The sequence below is a fragment of the Falco cherrug genome, chromosome 2, assembly GCF_023634085.1.
Source record: "Falco cherrug isolate bFalChe1 chromosome 2, bFalChe1.pri, whole genome shotgun sequence".
NCBI lineage: Eukaryota > Metazoa > Chordata > Aves > Falconiformes > Falconidae > Falco > Falco cherrug.
The window spans coordinates 98,759,471-98,781,295 of record NC_073698.1 but is presented as its reverse complement, the minus strand read 5'-3'; the positions used below and the strand labels follow the sequence as shown (position 1 = coordinate 98,781,295).

The 21,825-nt window shown below is 34.1% G+C and overlaps 1 protein-coding gene across 2 annotated transcripts in view; it reads right to left on the bottom strand.

Moving 5' to 3' along the window:
* NLGN4X (neuroligin 4 X-linked) overlaps positions 1 to 21,825 on the bottom strand; it is a 188,517-nt gene that overhangs the window by 61,928 nt on the left and 104,764 nt on the right. For both annotated transcript variants that reach the window (XR_003558092.2, XM_027798686.2), the window contains exon 4: positions 16,043 to 16,195. Coding sequence is in view for 1 of the 2 variants with exons in the window: in XM_027798686.2 (XP_027654487.1) it covers positions 16,043 to 16,195 (153 nt within the window). In the remaining variant the exon portion in view is untranslated. The remainder of the gene's footprint in view (positions 1 to 16,042; positions 16,196 to 21,825) is intronic.

Genomic DNA, 21,825 nt, shown 5'->3' with positions numbered 1-21,825 from the left:
CTCCAAAACTGTGGGTTTTCTCAATTAAAAAAATGTATGATAGTTTTAAGTAATGAAGGCCCATTATTTAAAAGTGTGGTAATAGTTACACATTTTAAATTTTAGTTTTAATTTTAATTAATTTTGTAAATTCATTTCTCAGATAAGCACCAGTCTTATGCATAACCATTTGAAAAATAAACTGTGTAGGTTCAAACAAATACTTCATTTTCTGTTCAGTAACCAAACAGGAAGGGGGAAAGGCAGACAGAAACATACCATTTCTGTTACATTAAGAGAGTGTATTTTCTTTTCTTGACAAAAACTAAAAATCTCTTACACTGGTTTCCTGTTGAATTAAATATTCAGAAAAGATCACAGAAAAGGGATCCTTTTAATAAAAGTAAAATAAACATACTACATTTGTGTGTGTGTGTAATTGAGTCTGTTCATACCTGATGTGTTGGTCATGTTAAAGGTGTCTATAGCAGCTGTTTCTAAATAGTCATTGCCTATTACAAAACATACTAGCCTAGGAGTCAAAGAATGGGACTGGTATTCTTGAATTCACCATTGATCTTCTGAATGTCTTCAAGAAGTTATTGCCTCTTGCTATGTTCTCGCTACTGTTTACCTTCAAAGTAAACGTATGTATTTCTCTGTGAGGAAGCTCAGTAAATGAACAGTTTTAGCTAAGATTTTTTTCTGAGTGATGTACAAAGTTCAAAGAGTTTGGCCTAAATAAACTTTTTCAAACACTTTGTCTTGAAAAGCAAATGTTATTTGAAGCTATTTAATTATATTCTACCTCACAATCACTATAAAGCAATAGAAGTAAATACGTAATAACTTTTGTTGTGTGTCATATTCAGAACTCTGGGTTACCCCCTAAACTATAACTCACAAGACATTCAAGAAAACTAAAAAGTATTTTTTATATGCAAGTGCTGCTTGCCTGATCATTTTTTTTTCCAAGCTGAGGTGCTAATAGCCCTTCCAGTACATCATCATAAATTTATTTTGCAAATATTCCAGATTATTGTCTTCCATGACTGTACATAAAGGGAACTATGCTATTTCCTAGCCATTAAAAGAATGTGTGTATTCAGGATTAAAGTTATATGGACAAAACCCCTACCTTAAACCAATGTAGTTTTGAATATTTTGTAAGATTTTGTAAAATGTCACAGTTGCTAAAATACAAGTAGTTGCTTACAGGCAACTTAACCAAATTTGTTTAACATCTGCAAGTCAGCCTTGCCACTTGTAGGATGCTGTCTTTTTGATCAATTATTCTAGTTCTCCTGAAGTATCAAGGAAAAACAATGTAGAATACAATATTACAGCACACTGAATTGGATGTAGTTCTTTGAATATTATTGTAGTTCAAGCTGATCCTGCATTTGTCCTTAAAAAACATAAAACAGAAAGTCAGAAAATCCCAACTTGCCTACCAGCATGCTGAGTAAACTTCTGTTATCATAGTCTTGAGTACAGGAACTTTCTGCTGAACCAACCTGCATCAATTACGCTGTTAACAAATACCATGTGGCAGTGATCAGTGAGACTAAACAAAGACCCTGCTCAGAATTTTTTTGTGCAGTCTTGTTTTTCCTGTAAACAACAGTAAGCATGTTTCATTTTACCAATAAAGGGAAGATGCTCAGTTGGTTCCTAAGTAAAACAGATTATATTGTATACATACTAAAAATATTAATATCTGACAAACGTTGCTCTTTCTTATTTTTCTGATCCTGTCTTCTGTTTACTTCTTGTTATAAACAGAAAATTGCATAGATGATTCATTAAAATTTCTAAAGCAGTATCTATATATTATTCCCCTAAGCCACGAGTCTGATTTCCCTTAGGCAGGGTATATTAATGTCATGCACACTGAGTACTGCCTTCGGGTGGGGGATGGGGGTGGGGGGTGGAGGCAAAAGTGGAAAGGGTAAAATGTCACCAATTTAGAACTTCTGTAAGTTCTAAATGTATATTTTCCTCAATAAGACAACATGGAAAATGTTTCCAGATAAAGGAATTTTAATATATTCTTTCAGGTACTATATTTTGACTGATACCGAGATGCAGGCAATTTGTCCTTGATGAGTCAGCTGTATAGGTAATTGATTACCAGACTGAGATACCTCTTTGTCTGAGTGATTTGCTTCCTGTTATCTTTGCAAATGTCAGAGTCAAGTTATTAAAATGAAAGGAAGACAGTCTCTGCAGTAAGAGAAGATGTTGCCTTTTAAGGAAAGCAATCTGAAGGTGAAAACTGGATGCCTTAAATTGAAAGGTAAAACTTCTATTGATTTAAACAGCAGGAGAATTTCATCATGAATGTGAGAAAAATTTGTCCCACAGGTTATTGAACATATTGAATGCAGTTATGAAGAAGAAATAATAATTCAAGCTCGTGTTATTTTAGTAGGCATGCACAATGGATTTTTTCCTCTTTATACGTTTTCTCTTTCAGAAGACTATTTGAAGTAAATCTCTAGAATATTTTGTCATAAATGCTGCCCATGTACATATTCTTTATGAAGGTCATGGGGCAAACTATTGAGTTTTAATAAAAATATTCTTTATGAGGATAGATGGGTATTTTTTTATTAAATAACTTCATAAGGGGGCCTAAGAGCTAAAATACATCAGCAACCCTTATAGAAAAGTAGAAGACTAGCAAAGTTTGATTCTTTCTTACCAAACAGAGGCATGGCTAGTTGGCTTCAGTAGGCACTTTAAAGATGTCAGTAAAACTAGGTTGCATTTCAACTGGGCCTTGATTAAAATCCTAGGAAAAATCACAAGTATAAACTGGGAGAGGAATAGCTGGAGAGCAGCCCTGCAGAAGGGGATCTAGGGGTACTGCTGACAGCAGGCTCAGCAGTGCACTCCAGTAGCCAAGAGAAAGACCTGCACCCTGGGGGGCATCAAAGACAGCACAGCCAGCTGGCCAAAAGCTGGAGGTTAAGGTCCTTGAACATATCCAGAGGACAGCAACAAAGCTGGTGTAAGAGCTAGAAGGCATGTCCTATGAGGAGTGGCTGAGGACTTTTGGCTTGTCTAGTTTGGAGAAAAGGAGGCTGAGGGGCAGCCTCACTGCTCTCTACAGCTTCCTGAGGAGGGGAAGCGGAGAGGGAGGTGCTGAGCAATTTTTTCTGGGATGCACTGGCAGGACTCATGGGAATGGTTCAAAACTGCCAGGGGAGGTTTAGACTGAACATTAGGAAGCATTTCTTTACTGACAGAGGGTGGTCAAACAGTGGAACAGGTTTTCTAGAAAGGTGGTTGATGCCCCAGGCCTATCAGTGTTTAAGAGGTATTTGGAAAATGCCCTTAATAACATGCTTTAACTCTTGGTCAGCCCTGAATTGGTCAGGTAGTTGGACTAGATGGTCACTGCAGGGTGCCTTCCAACTGAAATATTCTACTCTATCAAATATATGAGAGTCCATAGGTTTTTCACAAAGGCCTCATTTTTCTTTCCTGATAAAATAACCATGCAATTTAAACTCTGCACTTTGAAAAGCAGCAAATATTTCCATGCACCATGATAAGTGATTAAAATGTCTTTCCTTTGAAAACAGACTTTTAGCATTTGCAAATGAAGATGAGACCATTTCTGAAAGAAAAAAAAATTGGTGAGTCTGGCATCATAGAGACCATGTGCATCTACACAAGCAGATGCAGTCATAAGGTCCAAGGAGGCAGATTGCAAGCTGGAAGCTTTATTGTACCTTCATTATGAGGTGTTTGAGCAAAGCCATTCAGAAGTCCCTGGAGCTGTTGGTGCCAAGCTGACTGATCATGCTCTGACAGCTCTTAGTGCATACACAACAGAAAGGAAGTTCTTTTTTTCTCATACTTTTAACAGTTTCTGTGCCGTTAACAGTTAGGAGCTGCAGTCACAGACAGAGACAGCTGTTGCATTGGATAAACCGATCATAAGAAAGATGGTTCCTTCCTCAGAGACTTTATGATTTAATTGGATAATCACAGTCAAAGATTGTGGTTATGGTTGTATGGAGAAAAGAAATTATTCTCCTATTACTACTATGAATAAACATACTTGCCCCATTTATCAGCCTGTAATCCAGGTTAGAAGGAAAGAGAAATCTTTCACTGCTTTGAGAAGTCATCAAATGAAGCAATGTAATTTGTCCCAAGAGCAAGGGAAAAGCAGAGATGAAATTAGGACCTTATGAGTCATAGCTTGTTCCCTGTTCTATTTTGGGAGCACAATATCTGTAAGCTACTCTTTATTCAAGGATATTCAGAATTGAATTCCTTGTATTTTTATCAAGGACTAATCCAAGTCCTTGATAAAAAACAATTGAGAGCCTAGGGCAGAATGTGATTGATTCCTATTTCCCACAGTAAAAAAAAAAAATGATAGGTAGAGAGAGTGGGGTTTTTTTGGTTGGTTGGTTTGGGCTTTTTTTCTGCTCTGTCCAAGAAGCAGGAATTCTAGTGATATTTATTTGATAAAAGGAAAATTATACAGAAGTTAAGAAGCTTCACAGTCAAATTTCCTAAAAGTTTACAGTAACTAGGTCATCTGTACCAAAGATACAAAGCTTTAATGGTGGTATTTCTCCCTAAAAGACTGTCAACAGAACAAAAGTTTCACTGATTGTGTCTTGCTAGGACAAACACAATCCCATTGAAAGTATATGGGCATGAAATTTTTTTCATAATTAATCCATCTCAAACTGGCACAGATTGTGGGCTTGACAATCTTCCATATAAATCAGTGCACTATTTGATACCTTTCTACTGGTTTAAAATGGGTTTTGATAGAAACTCAATTAGTTATGGACAAGACTATAACAGAGGCATGGTGGAGTTAGGTAGATACTTGCTTTTCAAACATAAAAATATTTTCACTTAGCACAAATATTTGCAATCAGATATAATTTGTTGTACATGGAACACAAATGAAATGTGAAAAACCATACTTATGATATTGTTTCAAAAGTAGTCACATACCTGAGTAAATGTTATGCATTGGTTTAAAATTCCTAGCAGAAATGAAAACACAAACTTATGCAGCATACTTACAAAGATTGATTTTGATTTTCTTTACATGTCTAAGATCTGATTTTATGCAAATTAACATTGTATCAGTGAGGAAACCTACGTTCCTTCTGGTTTCATTCTTTTCTCTTAAGTTCTGCTAAAGTATAACGATTTATTTTACCTTTTCCCAGATCCCAAAGAAGGTACTTAGTTTTAGGCAAAACATATGATACAATCCACAGATGGTGTGGGAAGTGGGGGAAAAAATAAAAGTACAAATTTCTGAAGCCTTTTCTTTTTTTTTTTTTTTGCCTGTTAAAAGCTTTTCCAACAGTAATTTTATTAGATCTTACATTGCTATACATTTTTCTAATCAATTTAAGCTCTAAATGAACCCGTGCTATTGCAGGAGACCTGGCACTAATGAATGCCAAAAGAACACATTCTTTTGATTCCGTAAATGGAAGTCATAGTTTTCAATTAGAAAGAAGTGAAAAGATGAAAATTGATGGCCTGTCTCAGCTGCTAACCTTTACCTGCAGATATCTATTGAAGAACGCACTTAACATCCATCACCAGGAAAAGCTTTATTCATTCAGTATTCTCAGATACCTTTTATAGGCTTTTGGAGCTATTAAAGCAAAAAATTGTCTGTTCTGAAACGGAAGCCCCAAAAAACACACAAGGAGCATATTTTTAGCTCGGTATACTGTATATTCGTACAGTGGCTAGTACAACAGAGCTGAGACTTGGTAGGGTATTGTGAAGCAGTAAACAGATTTTGATCCTTCAATGCCAGTCAATCTGTGATTGCAAGGAATGACATGGAGGTCTGAAATAATTCACAAAACAATGCATTTGTTTTGTGCTATCCTTCCAAGACTATATGTCATTGCCTGGTGCAATCATGCCACTTTAACACTATGACTGCATAATGCTCCCCTGCCTCCTCGTGAGGAGCATATTGACATTATCACCTACCTCACACACACGTTTGCCATTCTGCTTTTGTTATCAGGTTCATTAGGCTCATTTCCAAGGGATGGTTAGACTGAGTTATACTTTACACTTTTTTCCTTCTAATTTCTATATAAAATACTGCAATGCCCTGCAATTATAGAGGACTTCAGAAAAATTTGCAAGATTTAACACTTATTCCTTTTAGTCAGCCACAATCTTTGTAACAGTATTAAAAGGATGTATTTATACTTTTGAGGAAACTGTACAAAACTCTGTTTAAAAGCACAACCTCTCATGCTGGTGGCTTCTTATGAAATGAAGCAACTAAATGCATCAAAAGCTTGACCCATTTGAGTTGACTACTAAATCTGTATTGACTTCAATGCACTTTGAACTTCATCCACAGTTCTTTTTCTATGGTAAGCTACAACATAAGCAATGCATATATTATCATTATATCATCGTTGCATTTCAGCCCAGTTCTCTAAATTAGAGTTGTTATGGTCTGAGAATCTAATAAATATTGTGAAAATATTTTACATCCATGTTAAGACAAGAAATTACACATGGACTCTTCCTTCTCCCCTATGTTTTTTCTCTTATATAAAAGCATTCCAAACCTCTCACCTTCTTTTGACTGACATGAAGTTAAGTGTAAAGTTTCAGATTTCAGTGAATAAAATCCTTATGATCTAAGCTGACAGAAAGTATATATGTTGCATAACACATTTTAAAAAGGAAAAAAAGCGGGAAATTGACATTATGGGCAATATCCAGTAGAGTCCTTATGATTTATCCCACCACAGGATCTAGCCCATAGGTATGAACAGCATTATAAAAGGAGCCAAATATTATGACTGACTTGGTTCTCCAGAATATGAAGAAAAAGAAAACAATGAAGAAGTCCTGCCTTTCCACTCAAAGATTTCTTGCACAGATCCAAGAGTGTTTCAGATTTCCTACGGTCTCTTTCGACCGTTTTTTCATTTCTCTTGTGGACAATATAATTCCTTAACTGCAAAAAATTTGATATAATTTATGCTTTTGTAAGAGTTTTTATCACTGCTCACAAGGTATAAGCAAAGGAAAATACCAAGCAAACCTAAGCAGCATCTGATTTCTATAACAGCCTTAATAAGAAACTTGACAGCTGCCAGTAAGTCTTTACAAAATATAGCTGGAAATGAGCTTTCATGCAAGTTGCTAAGAGCAGCTTGTCCCTTGCAAATGCAAACTGAGCTCTACATGCCTTATGATAGGCACTCCAGTCTGCTGTGTTGTTGTGTCCAGCCTCATTTGGAGTTCCCAAAACTGCAAACTTTAATCAGATTAACTCCTGAAAAAAGGAATACTAGTTGCATAGGGTAGAAAAAGAACCACAGTGTGGCCAGTAAGTTCTAAGTCCCTACCACAAATTGCCCTGCAAGCTGCCTGCTTTGACACAGGCTTAGATAAACCCAAAAGAAAAATCAACTGGATAACTTATTAAGTCATTCAATTCTGCAAGATGAGATTTTTGAAAGAAACTGCAGAGCAGGCCAGCACATCCTTGGAAGCATGAGAAACCAGTAAGTTTCATTTCTCCCCTTAGAATTTACACTGAAATTCTGTAGTTGTGAGAAAACAAACTGTAACTCCAGATTTAAATAGATTTGTCAATAACAAAGAATAAATGGAAGGTTTTATAATGAGAGTTGTTGGGTTTTTTCCTTAATCAGTACATACTGTATTAGTTGTGGCAGGAAATTCGATCTTCACTTGAACTTTAAAATCACTTTCTGTCTTTTGCTAACTATCCTTTTACAGTGACTGTTGCTTAATCTCAGGTTTTTTCAATAGTTTGTTACAATTTTGTCACCAATTAAGACAATGACAGTAAGGCATTACTTTCAGGTTTATACCAAGTTATCACTGTCATTGAGTTAATTTCTGAATTTTGTAACAGCACATAAAATCTATGCATTAGAAAAAAAAAGAATGAACAATAGGTGCCAGGCTATACTCCAAGCTTTTTAGTTCAGTCAGCCTACTTATAGGTATATGTGAGGATAGACTTTGACCCTAACTGATCTTTTCTTGCAAAATTTCAGGCAAAATCTCCACTCAGTACTAGTGAATTGAAATTACGGTTAAATATAGTTTCAGTCTAAAAAAAACCACAAAAAACCCCAAACAAAAACAAACAAAAACCCTAATATGGTCAAGACTTCTTACTTTTAAAGTAAAAACTTTCACTATTGCTTGTTTGCAAGTTCTGGTATCATAATTCCTGTTTGTTGTTCTTCAAACCCTCTTTAAGAGGCATATTACTCGTATGGAATGATTACTGCCCAAATAAGTATAAAACCATGCAATTTCAAGGAAGGAATTAGGAATTTACAGAAAAATACAGATAAATCATCTAAAAGCATGATATTTGAAAAATAAATGACACGGCAGGAAATACTTTCTTGTCAGTGTTATTACAGAGGAAAAAAGAAATTACTGAATTAATAACTAAATTAATACATACTATGAAAAAATTGTTACTTTTCATAGTCACATTTTTATTCATAATAATGGTTTAGATTAATCTAGATGGAGTCACACTTACCTTGATGTTGCCAGAAATGTTCAAATGATGACTGCTGTGCTTCCACATGTATGCAATACTAGGAAATGTAAACTACGTAACCTAGAACTACCTCATAGCATGTTAACATTTAGTGCCAATAGGTCACTGATTAATATAAATATTTTAGAGTATCAGTAATGACATTAGGAATTAAAAATATCAAAGGAAGAAATAGAGAACACAGATTCAACATTTTTTACATAAGATTCAGAAAAATGTCCTTTACATTTTATAAAGACATCTTTTGTGTAAGCTGATCCACCATGGAATCTTCACAAACTATATGTATTATATAAAACCCCACCTTAATGCTAAAATATTTCATGAAATCAGAATTTTGACCATCAGACTGTGACAATTCACTGTATATATACGCTTTATAATGTCCAGAAATCTTTATCAAATAAACTTTCAATTACATAAAAATATACCTCGCCAAAATGTGTCTAAATGTTTGTGAGTTTCAAATTATTTCTAGAGATTTGAACGAGTTACATTTACTGTACAAGTATGTTTAATATTTTCACTGTAGTTTATTTGCACAGGCAACCTCACAGAATGTTTTTTAAAAAATATCTTTTTAGTTTGTAAAACAATGATTTTATCTCATTTTCAAAACTGCATGTTACACATGCTTATATCTATCCATGCAGCACTGTGTGCCTTTGATTCTTCCTTTGGAAGTAGCTAATGCATAAAATCAGAATGTTTATTTAAAGTGTCAACTTTTGATTGGTTTCTTTCACATATTTGTTATTAAGATATACAAGTCCTTGCTGTTTCCCATCTAAAGTTCAGGTACTCTATCCATATTTGAACATCAATACAAAAATTTGTCTCAAAAAGAGACAGAACACCTAGCCGTTACTCATAATTTATGAAGATGTTTATGAAATCAGGACACTCTTATTGCACTGCCCAAATACCAGCATAAGTATACAGTTTCAAAAAACAGACCTGTATTTTTTTCACACATGGTAGGGATAAACTTGTTAAAAGGATATATTATAAATCTTAGGTAACAAAAACTGTTCTTAAAATAAGTAAGTTTACTCAGAGTGATGAACAAGAATCAGCTTACTCAGTGAATTACCAAAACTCAGTGAATTGCCTAAAAATCATATCCTTTTTACTTCTTTTACATTTTCTTGTATCTTTTTGTTCTGGTTGACTATATAGGCTATGATAAAAATTGTTTTCTAAGAACATACTGTACTAGCTTAGTCAGATGGGTCAATCCATCAAGCCTGGAGGAAGCAGTTTTTGTTACATTTAGGTAAGAGGAGCTCTCTGTCAAAAGGTTCTTGCTAAATTTTGGTTTTGACAATCACATCAAGGATGTCCATGCTTGCCTCTGACTACAGAATTATATAGAAGTTGTCTAAGATTGTTGGGAGTTCAGATGCTATAAAAGTAAGCCATATGAGAGTAAAACAAGTTATTAAGTACATTTATGATTGTATGACATAATCACACTGTTACTGTGTACTCACACTATGAAAGGAATGTATCTAAGGTTACAAACTCTATGAATGTACACATAGCTTCTGATGACACTAACTTATGCACTTGTTGCTTCTGATATTTGAAACAGAAGATGTAGTGACAGAGTTTATCACCTTGCATTTGCACAAATAGAATTTCTGTGACTTAACAATAGATTTAAAGTAAGAGGAAAGGATAAGGTTTACAAAAAATAATTGAAAAATAACATAATTCTGATGTCTACAAAAGTGTGTTGATAGCAATGAAATTAACACTTATGTGTCATTGCTGCGAATTTGGGAGTTCCACTGAAGTAGAAAACCAGCTATGACAACTGACATCAGCTCACAATTATTGGCCAACTAAGAAGACAGGCCAGGGACTAAACTGGCCAGGAAACCTTTTTCATGAAGCTTAGAGATGTAAGTGAGGCAATGTAGTGAAGTTTGCATTGGCTTCAGCAATGCAAACAGTCTCTATGAGCTAAACTGAGCTTAAATAAACCTCTTTTCTTGTGTAAGCATGAAATTGTGATTTACTTAGCATTCTCCAGCTCTGGGGTCATTCCCATGTGTACTAATCTACTCCTGGCCTATTCTGCCAGCAGATCACCTTTAAGTTTGCTGTTCCAGCAGAGTCAAACACACTGGAGGTAGAGGAGGGCTGTCTGGAGGCACAAAGTGAACAAATAGCTGCAAGTCTGAATTTAAAATACAGTCATTCTCCACAGCAATTACACTAGTGAAGATAAAATTAGCTGGATTTTAGACTGTTGTATGCTGCCAGTATGAAAGAATCTGGCTCATGAGGTCATATACTACTTACTTTGATTACCACTGAATAGACTAGAATAGAATAGGATAGAGCAGAATAGAATATACTTCAGTTGGAAGGCACCTAAAATGATCAGTCAAATACTAAACAGTTCATTTATGATATACACTGTTTCAGTGCGTTGATGTTTTAACTTGCAACCCAGGTGCTCAGTGAAGTAAAGAGAGCTGAGGTTCTCAGGAACTTGCAGAAGTACTAAGCCTCCTTGCAGACTGAACTCTGATTTATATTACACTGCCTAATATGATCACTTATAGAGAGCTATAATTGCATGTGGGTATAATTTCTACTAAAAGGAAGTCCAGCCTTTTCAGACAGAGTACTTAAAATGGATGCTTATTGCCAAAAAGGGAGACAGATAAGAGATAGACTATTCTTATCTGCATGATTTGGGATTTTAAGAGGAGGAAAATGTTTAACTGCAATAGTGGTCTTGGAAATGCTAAGCCAATTTCACAATTTTGAACTCTGGGTGCATCTCATTTGATGCACTAGATGTTTCATTTAACTCTAGCTTCCAAAATACCTGTTTCATATTTCTAGAATTCATCTCTGACTTTGCCTTTAATAGCTCACACAAGAACACTAAGTTCATATTTGAATATGATAACTTTTTTAAGATTGCTTAAGATTTTTTTCTTCAAAGTGCATATCACTACAACTGAATTTAACTGCATAAAAAAATTGTGCTAGGGCTTTAGGGCTTTGGTTTTATTGTTTTGGTTTGGTTTGGTTTTTGAGGGAGGGTGATTTGTCAGATTTAATTTTTACTGTTCCACAAGCTAGACAGGAATTCAGCATATTGAAATCTCACCATGAGACAGACAATTCAAGTCATGTCACTATAAAACAATAATAAACATAAATCGCTCTCTGTATTTTTCCTGCCAACATAATCCTGAAAAAGGCACTAAAACAGTGTTTATAGCTAGATTGGAAAGATATTACTTCTTCTTAAAGCATATCCATGAAAAGTAAGAATGTAGATAATGAAGAGGAATTGAGTAGTACCTAGACAGTGAGTCAGGTTGTTCAAACCATCCCATTTTCTGTAATACTAGAACATTTTTTGAATTAGGATATCTATTTTGCTATATCTTCCCACTCTGCTGAATTTCCATCATTTCAGTTAAATAATTCTCTAAATATTTTGGGAAATTTGAAATTTCAACTTAACTGGTAAATAATTTTATTATAAAAAATACTATCATCCTACATGTGCTCAAAGCATAGGGTGTGGATGGGGAGACAGTAGGATTTAGTACTAATGTGGGTTACAGTATTGGATTTATCAAGATACGAGAGCACTGCCTTGTACTGGGAAAAGTTAGCAATTTCATCTAACTGCAGCAGTGTCTTCAGTCATCATTGTGTTGAGGCATGAGTCAAAACAGAAACTGCTGAGCTGGGCAGAGGCAGGATTCTCCCAAACCCTAAAGTGCCCAAGAAATTAAGCACAGATCCACAGCATGCCACCTTTTGAATAGCGCACACCACAATACGCAAAAGGAAAAGCTAAATCTTTTTGTTATTGTCCAAAAGTATCCTATCCATGGAATATATTTTGATAAATGCAAACTTATACTCAGAGGGAAAATATGGCTTTCTAAACATCAACAACACATATTATTACTGCATGCATGCTTGCAAGTCTAGAAATCTCAAGAAGTATAACTCCAGAAGTACTTTTATTCAAAGGATAAAGAAGGATAATTTAAAAGCTGGAAAGTCTTGGGCCCAGCTGTCTGCTGTTTTGCCTTGGTGCTACTTGAACACAAAGAAAGAGAGAGAGAGAGATGAGGTACATATTCCCAGAGCAGCTCTGCAGTCCTCCAAGACAGAGAGACGAGATGTGCTGCTTCTGTATTCTGGATTTAGAGATAAATATTGTTCAGTGCACAATCTAAAGGTTTATATTTTAGCCAGAAGCAAGAAAAAAAGACAGAGATGAAGATATTTGTCTCTATCATTCAGTTAAAATGTTTTATAGCCCTGAAGGTCACCATGTTACAGCTACAGCAAGTAAAGCCTTTTTTTTTTTTTTTTTTTTTGTCTGTCTAGGATGCCTACTTTCTGGTTAACTTGAGACTAGAATTTTCAGTATCTCAGTTATAGCCAACAGGCAATTTGATTTCCACCTACAAAAAATGGAGAATCCTTGTCTTTATGGTGCCTATGAAAACCTCATTTTAAAATTCAAAGGGTGAGGTGTTGTGTGTTAAAACCAAGTCTTTTCAAATCATAAGATTTTTACTAAGTTGTAGGATGGTCACAGAACTGTTCAAATATAACTAAAATTATACTATATCAGAAGGCAGTAAAAGAAACCCATATAGTTTATATTCTATTACCTTGACACATATTTCATAGCTGTATAGATATTTCTTGAGGTCAAACTCAGTGAAGGATAGTCAAGTAAAGTAACAGGTCCCTAACGTTTTTTGGTTTCCCTCATCCATGAAGATGCATTTCCAAATTCTGAAAGCTGATGCTAGCAGTGATAACAGTGGTAGCAGCAGTAGCCTCCTGCCAAGAGCATTTTTGAGGGTTGTCAGGTCCCCAGGGAATGTCTGAAGAGATTTCGGGGGCCTCAGCACCCTTGGGATGCTGGTGGGGGAGGTACCAGCCAGCAGGAGACAGATGTCGCAAAAAAGGCAGGTGAATGAGACAGCGCCAGCAGTCCTTGAGGCCAGTTCAAAGCATGGGAAACCACATATAACCAGCCCCTGGGGAATGCCACCAGGAGCACTGCAAGCAGGCTGTGCAAACACAGATGGCATCAGTTGGCAGCAGCAGCAGCAGTTTGTGTGGCAGTTCACGAAGGCAAGGCATGGACGTGGGTAGCGCTGCCCACTCTACCAGTGACCGGGCCTACTCTGCAGGAATTCACTAACTGACGCAAGAGCCTCTTTGCCAACTTGTATGGCATAATAATTCTACTAATTTTTTAACTTTTATGAATAATCATGTTTGCTTTCCATATGGTTGTTTAACTGAATAAATTTGTGTTTTCTCTTTCATTTTCTTTACTTAAGAAGTAAGTCAAAAAAAGGTGGAATTCACCTACCACATTCCAATATCTAGGCAGAACCTAATGAGCTCCCAAGGATCACATTTACATTTTAACCATGAAGAAAAAAATGAACTATGCTCATAAAACACAACTTCTCTGAATTTTTAAGTGCTATAGGCATATTCTGAATGTCTTCTGGTATTCAAACATAGACCTTCTATAACAAAGAATAAATTCCATAGTGTCTCAAAAGTTACATTTGCCTCTGTTCAGGAGTATTTAATGCTAAATAAAACACTACATTTTTCCTAATCCATTTAAGATCCTCACAGTTCTTACTTTTTAGTTTCTTATATGAATGCCCCTGCATTGTGCTTTTTTTCCTAAATGCCACAATATTAAAATATAGCATTTTTTCTCTTCTTTTTTTCTTTCAATATAAATACATAAAATAGGAATTAATCAATTCAAATATTACATTTTCTCCTTTAGACTTATATGAAGCTGCTGGACAGTGAAACACTAAATTGCTTATAACCATCTGTATCCTTCAACAATGGTAGTTTTAAGAAACGAAGAGAAAACCTTTTAAGAGATCCATTAAATAACCTTTTTTACAGATAAACATCTATTACCAAGTTCCTGGGTATACACTTTCTTTGACAACAACAAATCTTTTCTTTTTTAAATGAGTCTGGAGTTCTTTAGTTACAGTTTTGCTTTCCTTTTTTTCTTTTTCATCTTTTTTTTTCTTCTTCTTCTTCTTCTTCTTCTTTGGGGGTGGTCATGAGTACAAAGATTGTATGTATAAATATACCAAAATATCTTTTTATATTCCTAGCTTTATGTTTCAATCTGACTTTATCATAGAAAAAATACCCTTTTGTATTTAAATGAAAGTCAAAACCAGGGACAGGAAAAAGATTCTCTTTACTCTGGTGAGCTAGAATATTGTTGAAACACATTAACCATGTTAACAGATAACTCAGCAAAATAAGTTTCCTGTGTTCCAAAATAGTATATGCCAAGAATACAGAACAGGTTTGCTATCAAGAAAAACAAGATTAAAAATCTTTGTAAAAGCCATACTAAATCAAAAAACCACATAAACAAAATTACTATACCTTAGCTTGTATATCTAAAATGCTGCAAATATGAGTATTTGAGCCATCCGTATGCTATTCTATAGAAACTGTCTGCTTTTCATTATGATAAAAAATATTTTTTGTATCTGTTATTATGAGAAAATTTTTAGCTTAATTTTCTATGGAAAAGTAGAACTTCAATAAATAAACTTTCATTTGGTGAAAAGCTTCATACATGCAAACATCCAGGAGCTGGAATCACAAAGACAGGAAAGATTTTTGGTCTATTGTTATAGATTGAAGCTTCTTTTGTTATTCAATCTAACGCTGACAAAGGAATATAACGTCAAGAAGATGCATAACTTGTTCTGTTTGAAACACAGAAGTATTAATTTCTCTCAATATAATAAATGGTTATTATGGAGTTCCTTATATTTAGGAAGATAATTTTACACTACTTTTGAAACCTCTTGACCCATATTACCTGCAACATAAATTTCATCACTGCATATAGCTTGTTTTGTCTGTATTACCTCTACATCTTCTGCCCTAAACCACAATTCGCATACAAAAATAATAAATACAGGAAAATAGTAATATTTACCCTCTTCCTAACATTACCAACTGTTTTAAAACTGGTGAGTACTCACTCTTGATTACTTTTCCTTTTTTTTTTTTTTTTTTACATGGAATCAAACAGATTTTAATAAGAAAAGGATGCAGGTTGTGAACCAATTGCTGAGCCAAGAGTAAATTGTGAGCAAATCACTAAGCTAAGAGCAAATATGATCTAATGACAAATTTAACATAAAACAGCACTAACATAGTTATAAATATCCAGTCACTTTTGTCTAAGGTGAGGGCAGCTGTAAAAAGGAATGTAACCTAGCCCAGTTTCCATAAAATATTGAAAATAATTCAAAATCCAACAGCAAGAATGTTTTCTTTTAAAATCAAAACTGGCCCAAGGATCTATGATTGATCAGTGGATAAATTAAGCAACCAAATATTTCTATGTAATTGGTGATGAAAAAAAGAGTCACTTACCTAAAACTCCCAGCCTGTAATTGAGAGTGACAACAATGACATTTCCATAACTTGCAAGAATGCTCCCATCAATCATATTGCCAGTACCCTCCATGTAAGATCCACCATGGATGTAGACCATAACGGGTTTCTTGCTGTTCTGATCATGAATGTCTGAAAAAATTCAAGTAAGGAAAACATAATAAAGTAATAAAAAATAAGGAAATACAGCATTAGCCATTTATAACAGTGCTAAAAATATTCTTAATTATTTCCTATGTTTTCAATGTCATCACCACCACTTTAATCAGCTAACTTACACAGTTCAGGATCATCCTATAAGCCTAATATTTATAGTATGACTATTTCTCTTGGTTACTTCAAATACTGTTTCCTCTGAAATGTTCTTAGAACACTTGAAATGCCTTCAATATTTCAAGGGATTTGATTTGAATATAAGTGTCTAAAAATCTAAATAGAAAAATCAAATTATGGAATAATCTTGTCTGGTTTTAGAATATTCTGATTCATGTATATGTCAATTTAGAAATATCTGTACACCTAATAATAAAATTACAATAATGATCCACACTTTACCATTCCTCACTGAGACATAATTGTTGAAATTTTATTCCCAATAGTTCAGTAAGAGATAATAGCACAAAATCAAATTGTTCTGATTAAAGTAAACATAGTAAACTGTTCCTTCTTTCAAATATCCTAGGAGTTAAAAAACCAAAGAGAATTTACGTGAATTCATGGCCCAGAACTTTGTATTTAAATCAAATTATGTCTTTTGTGTTGTATTTTTCCTTGTTATGGTAGCTAAGCCTTAAATAACAGCCTTGAATTAATGCTTCTTAACGGTATCGCTGATCTTCTGTATACACAGAAAAGCTCTTGCCTACTTTCAAACAAGTAAACAGCAGGATCTTTATTTCTAAAAGAAAGTTACATGAAATTGATATAAATATTTTTATACTTCAGAATGAGTTATAAAGATGCACTGATCAATGATTTGGGGCATATTTAGGACCAGATTCATCTCCCTCCCTCTATAACAAAAAACTGAGGGGCCTGATCCCAGAAATGGTTCAGACTACCTGAATTAGGAACATATGTTCTCTACAGAAATAGTGGGAACAAGGGCTAAGCTTCTTTAAAAAGCAGAGGGCAATTCAGCAAGCTGCTGTTAGAAATACACACCTTTTGCAAGTAATTAAGTGTATCTGCATGTGGAATAGGAGCACTTCTTTCAATCATATAGTACAGCATACAAGGGAAAGCAGAGTCTGAGTATTCAACCAGGATTAAAACAAAACAAAAGTACTGTTCTCTTTAGAGTAAAATAGCTATATATTGAACAGTGAAAAAGGGAATTGGAGGAAGAAAAAGCTGAGCTAAATACCTAGAGTTAGGGGACCTGGTTTTGAAAGCCTTCTAAAACTCTTCCTTCTCCTCAGGTGTGTTAGGAAATACCCTAAGATACCAAAAATGTGATCAGCAATAAGATACTACATATATAATATTTTGTGTATGTGGAAGTACTTTGAGCATACTTAAAGGTAAATTTTGACTGGTCATATTTCTATGGCTCACTTTTACTTTACTCATGTGTATGCACTAACTTAAATATAAAAAATTGTCAGCTGAGTTCAAGGAATGTATGTTCAGGCTCCCTTGTACACCCATCTAGTTGTCAAGAGTTCAAGGCTTGTCATAGAATCCACCTTTTTTACGTAAAAAGATACATACTTTACATGTTGAACTTTATGTGTTGTACTTGAGCAGCAGAACAAATTTTTGTGATAAGATTTTTTAATTGTTATGACTGTAAGAGTGATGCAGTCATTGAACAAACCATATAAAGCAATGAGGTGGATTCTAGTGGATGTATTTTTATCTTCAGCATTTTCAGCAAAGTACATGAAATTGTTTCTTCTGTGAAAACAGAGCTAAGCCCTCAAAAATGAAAGCAACAATTATTTAACACAATTGTTTCTGTTACTGAATTACCTTTCCCTTCTCTCTCCAAAGTCATGATTTGTTGTATTTAATCTTTCTTTATTACATAGTTCTACCTCAGGGTTGAATCTTTCACTGCTGAAGTCAATGGGAGGTTTCCTCTTCCCCTTCAATGGGAACATGATTAGCTTCAACATAAAGGAAATTAGCTTCATGCTTTATGTGCTTAGATCTAAAGTGGATGCCCCTGTTAATCATGAAACCCTAACATTTTATAATTTTTAAGCAGTCTGAATATTAATGTATCCATAATCCAATAGCTAGCTCAAGTTTTTAAAGCGATCTTTTACTTATCTTTTGCTTTAACATTAATTACAAAATTTGGAATATGAAATTATGATACCATCATTTAAAAAAAACAAACGTTGCACAGAAATAGGAAGGTGATATTCAGAAAAAGAGTAATTTTTTTTAGTATTCTGCACAACATTTTTATGTTATAAGAAATAGGGTAATTCAGCGATTAAGGTGGCACAGTAGAGGGCAACCAGTGTGAATCAAAGACCAGAATTTTTTATGACAGTATTTTATATATGGATAGAGTAGCTACAGTAGAGCTGAACTCCCAGGAAAAGAGGAGACAGTGTCCTCACTGCAATATGCGTGATTCTAAGGAGAACAGAGAGCACAAATGTTTCAAAGTTACTTGAACTGATGTCAGAGAGCAGAAAACAGAAAAAGAGCATGGAGTAACACTTTGGGTTGGACAAGAATGAGAGGATTAGGGAACACATTGCTCCAAAACCAGACCAGTAAACTACCCAAGGTTCTTATCTTCTCAATTAGTTTGAAAATATTTTTTCTTAATTTGTTAAATATATAAAGTAAAAGAAACTTTCAGTGTAACTTTAATGAAAAGGAAGGGTGAGAATAGAGGAGGATTTCATGACTTCTTTCTATTTTGGTGCATCCTAAACAGCTTTGCTGTGCCAAGGCAAGAAAAAAATATTTCCTTATAAAACTTTTTTGGGGTACTTCACTGTGAACTTTAACATTTCCTTTCAGGGAATCCAATCCAACTCTGAAAGAAGTCAATGAAAACGATTGTCATTGATTTCCGTGGGAATGTGTTCAAGTCAGAACAAATGTATCTCAGAGGCTAGCTGATTACAGGAAAAAAACCAATAAAGCAATATCAACAGCTTCCTTTATTTTTGTGTCCTGAAATAAACCACATCCTGTGAGAAAACAGTTAATAAGTAAAAAAAAATAGCAAAAACAAAGCACAATTCAACTGCATCAATGTACAACATGTGTGCCAGGGAAACGGTGGAAGTGAAAGGAAGGATATATGTGAGTTTTTTTCATGAATTTCAAACAGGTGGTTTTACAAAATATGTAGCAGGGGAAAGAGCACATGCATGTTTTTAAATTCCATTTTCTCAACCTAAGAAAGAACGGGGTGGGGGGTGTGGGGGGGAGTACATAGTTTCAAATAACATTTGTGTTACTCACTTCACATAGATTTAGGAACAACCTTTACACCTATGCCACAGAGAAACCGCAGTCATCTATATACTAATTTGGATTTTAAAAAGAAAAACAATGAAAGTAATTTATAAAGATCAAAATAAAGAAGCACACAGAAGTGTGCTCCTGCAAATAAGGGACTAAAATTCATGTTGAAATAACAGCAATAATAACAATAACAATAATAATAATAATAATTATAAAAATTAAAAAGTTTATGTTCATGCATCAGGGTTGAGCTTTGAAAAAACAAAAAATACCTTCATCTTCACCACGATCATTACTGGTTATATCATCTGCGCTTTTCTTTGTGTTGGCTCCTGGGATCATTGTGAGGAGGAGAATAAAGGGAAAAAAGAGAATTCAAAAACAGCAGGTTCTCAAAAATAAAAAATAAAAAACCACTAGTACAAAAAAATGTAACAAAAATGTCAAAATCTGTTACATTTGATATTGAAAAACAAAAAAAAGATGCAAACTGCACATAAACATAAAATGTCAAGAAGAACAAATTGAAAATATTTGAAAAACTGTATCATATTCTGTGACAATGCAGTTACTTCAGTTAAAAGTGATTTCTGCAAAAACAAAAGTAATGTGCTATTAAAAAAGAATAATATAAACCAAAAAAGTATGTTAAAAAATTTACCAAATTATGGTTTCTACATAAGAAATGCAATTTATTTCATTTTGCTCTGAAACCTTGAAGAAATATTATCTTCAGTCACTATCTTTGATGAATTAACATTTCATTCATCCTTATTAGGATTTACTAAGAATTAGCCACAACCTGAATTTTAGATGGAAACAATGCAAACAAAATTATCATTGACTCTTACACAACTTGAATGGACCAAGACAAACCATAAAGACCTCCTTAAAATTTAATCTTGCTTCCCATATGGGCAAAAAGATATTTAAAACAGTAGACTGTAAACAAAGATGAAACAAAATTAAGTCAATCACAGACAGGAAATAGGTTAAAAAGTAGCCTTGGTTCATATTATACCACATTTCATGCTCTTTAGAAAAACCTAGAAATTACCTGAAAACAGTTACTTACCATGATAAAAAACTTGCACTTATTTATTACAAGATTCAGTAAAGAATACATTTTAATTGGTATTCAATATGCTTTCTCAAATACCTTTGAGGTGTATACATGCACACGCACACAAACACACACAAATAGAAACACACATGTTCATTCATACATGCCATAGTTTTTGCTGATAGGAGCAAGAGGAAATAAACATAGTTTTCCCCACCCCTCTCTTTAGGCAACACTTCTGTTTTCTGACAAAAAAAAAGGGGAAAAAAAAAAAGACACACCAAGCTATCTTTGCACCCAGTGTTTCATCATACTGTGCTTACTCCTGTAGCAAGTATCTCTCTGTAATGTAAAAGATTACTTGATAAAGAGTGAAACATGAATAGGAAACTCAATTTCCAATTTAGTTTAGAAATGAAATATGGTTACTAAATAAATAAAATGGTCTAAGTCAACCACTAACCATTTTGTTCCTGAATAGTCTTTATTTGGAAGTTTGTTTTTAAGACATAATGAAAAAGAACAGTATACTTTATTAACTTCTTTACGTATGAGTTTATTGATGACATCTGATTATGTGACAGAGACTTCAAATTTATCTAAAATAATTATTTTATTACTTGCTTTTATTCTACTATTTAAAATATCCCTATATCCCTCAAAATTCAAGCTTTCATGTAAATATGCCTATGATTGTGGTTACAGAATATGGTTAATTGTTACTAAAGTACTTAAGTTTTGTTAACATATATAGTTTTGGGTTCTGTACACTGCTTTGTCTTCTTGATACAGACAAAATACAGTTTTCTATAGAAATTTTCTGGAAACATTGCCATTACATGTGCAGTGACAGTGATTAGTGAGTCAAAATGTGAAAAGCAGTGTCTGAGACTCTATCTGAGACCACAAAAAGCCTGCATCTTCATTGCAGGTGTACAAAAGTTACTGTATATGTAGTACATTAGTACATTCAAGTATATATATATATTCAGTACATAATTAGCTAGGTAAAATATCACTAACAATGAAATACAGCTTTTCCTAATCTACCTTTTTTTTTTTTCTTTTTTTTTTTTAATGTTAGATACAGGCTTTAAATCTCAGTCACCACCTAAATTTTGAAGTTTGTTTTTTTCATTTTTCGAGGTTAGTTTTAGCCCAATGAAGGATGACTCCTTTCCCAGGTGCTACCCAAATAAAATTAATTTTGTATTTAGATAAACCAAGTACTCTACCCATAAAATGCCCTTAAAATATT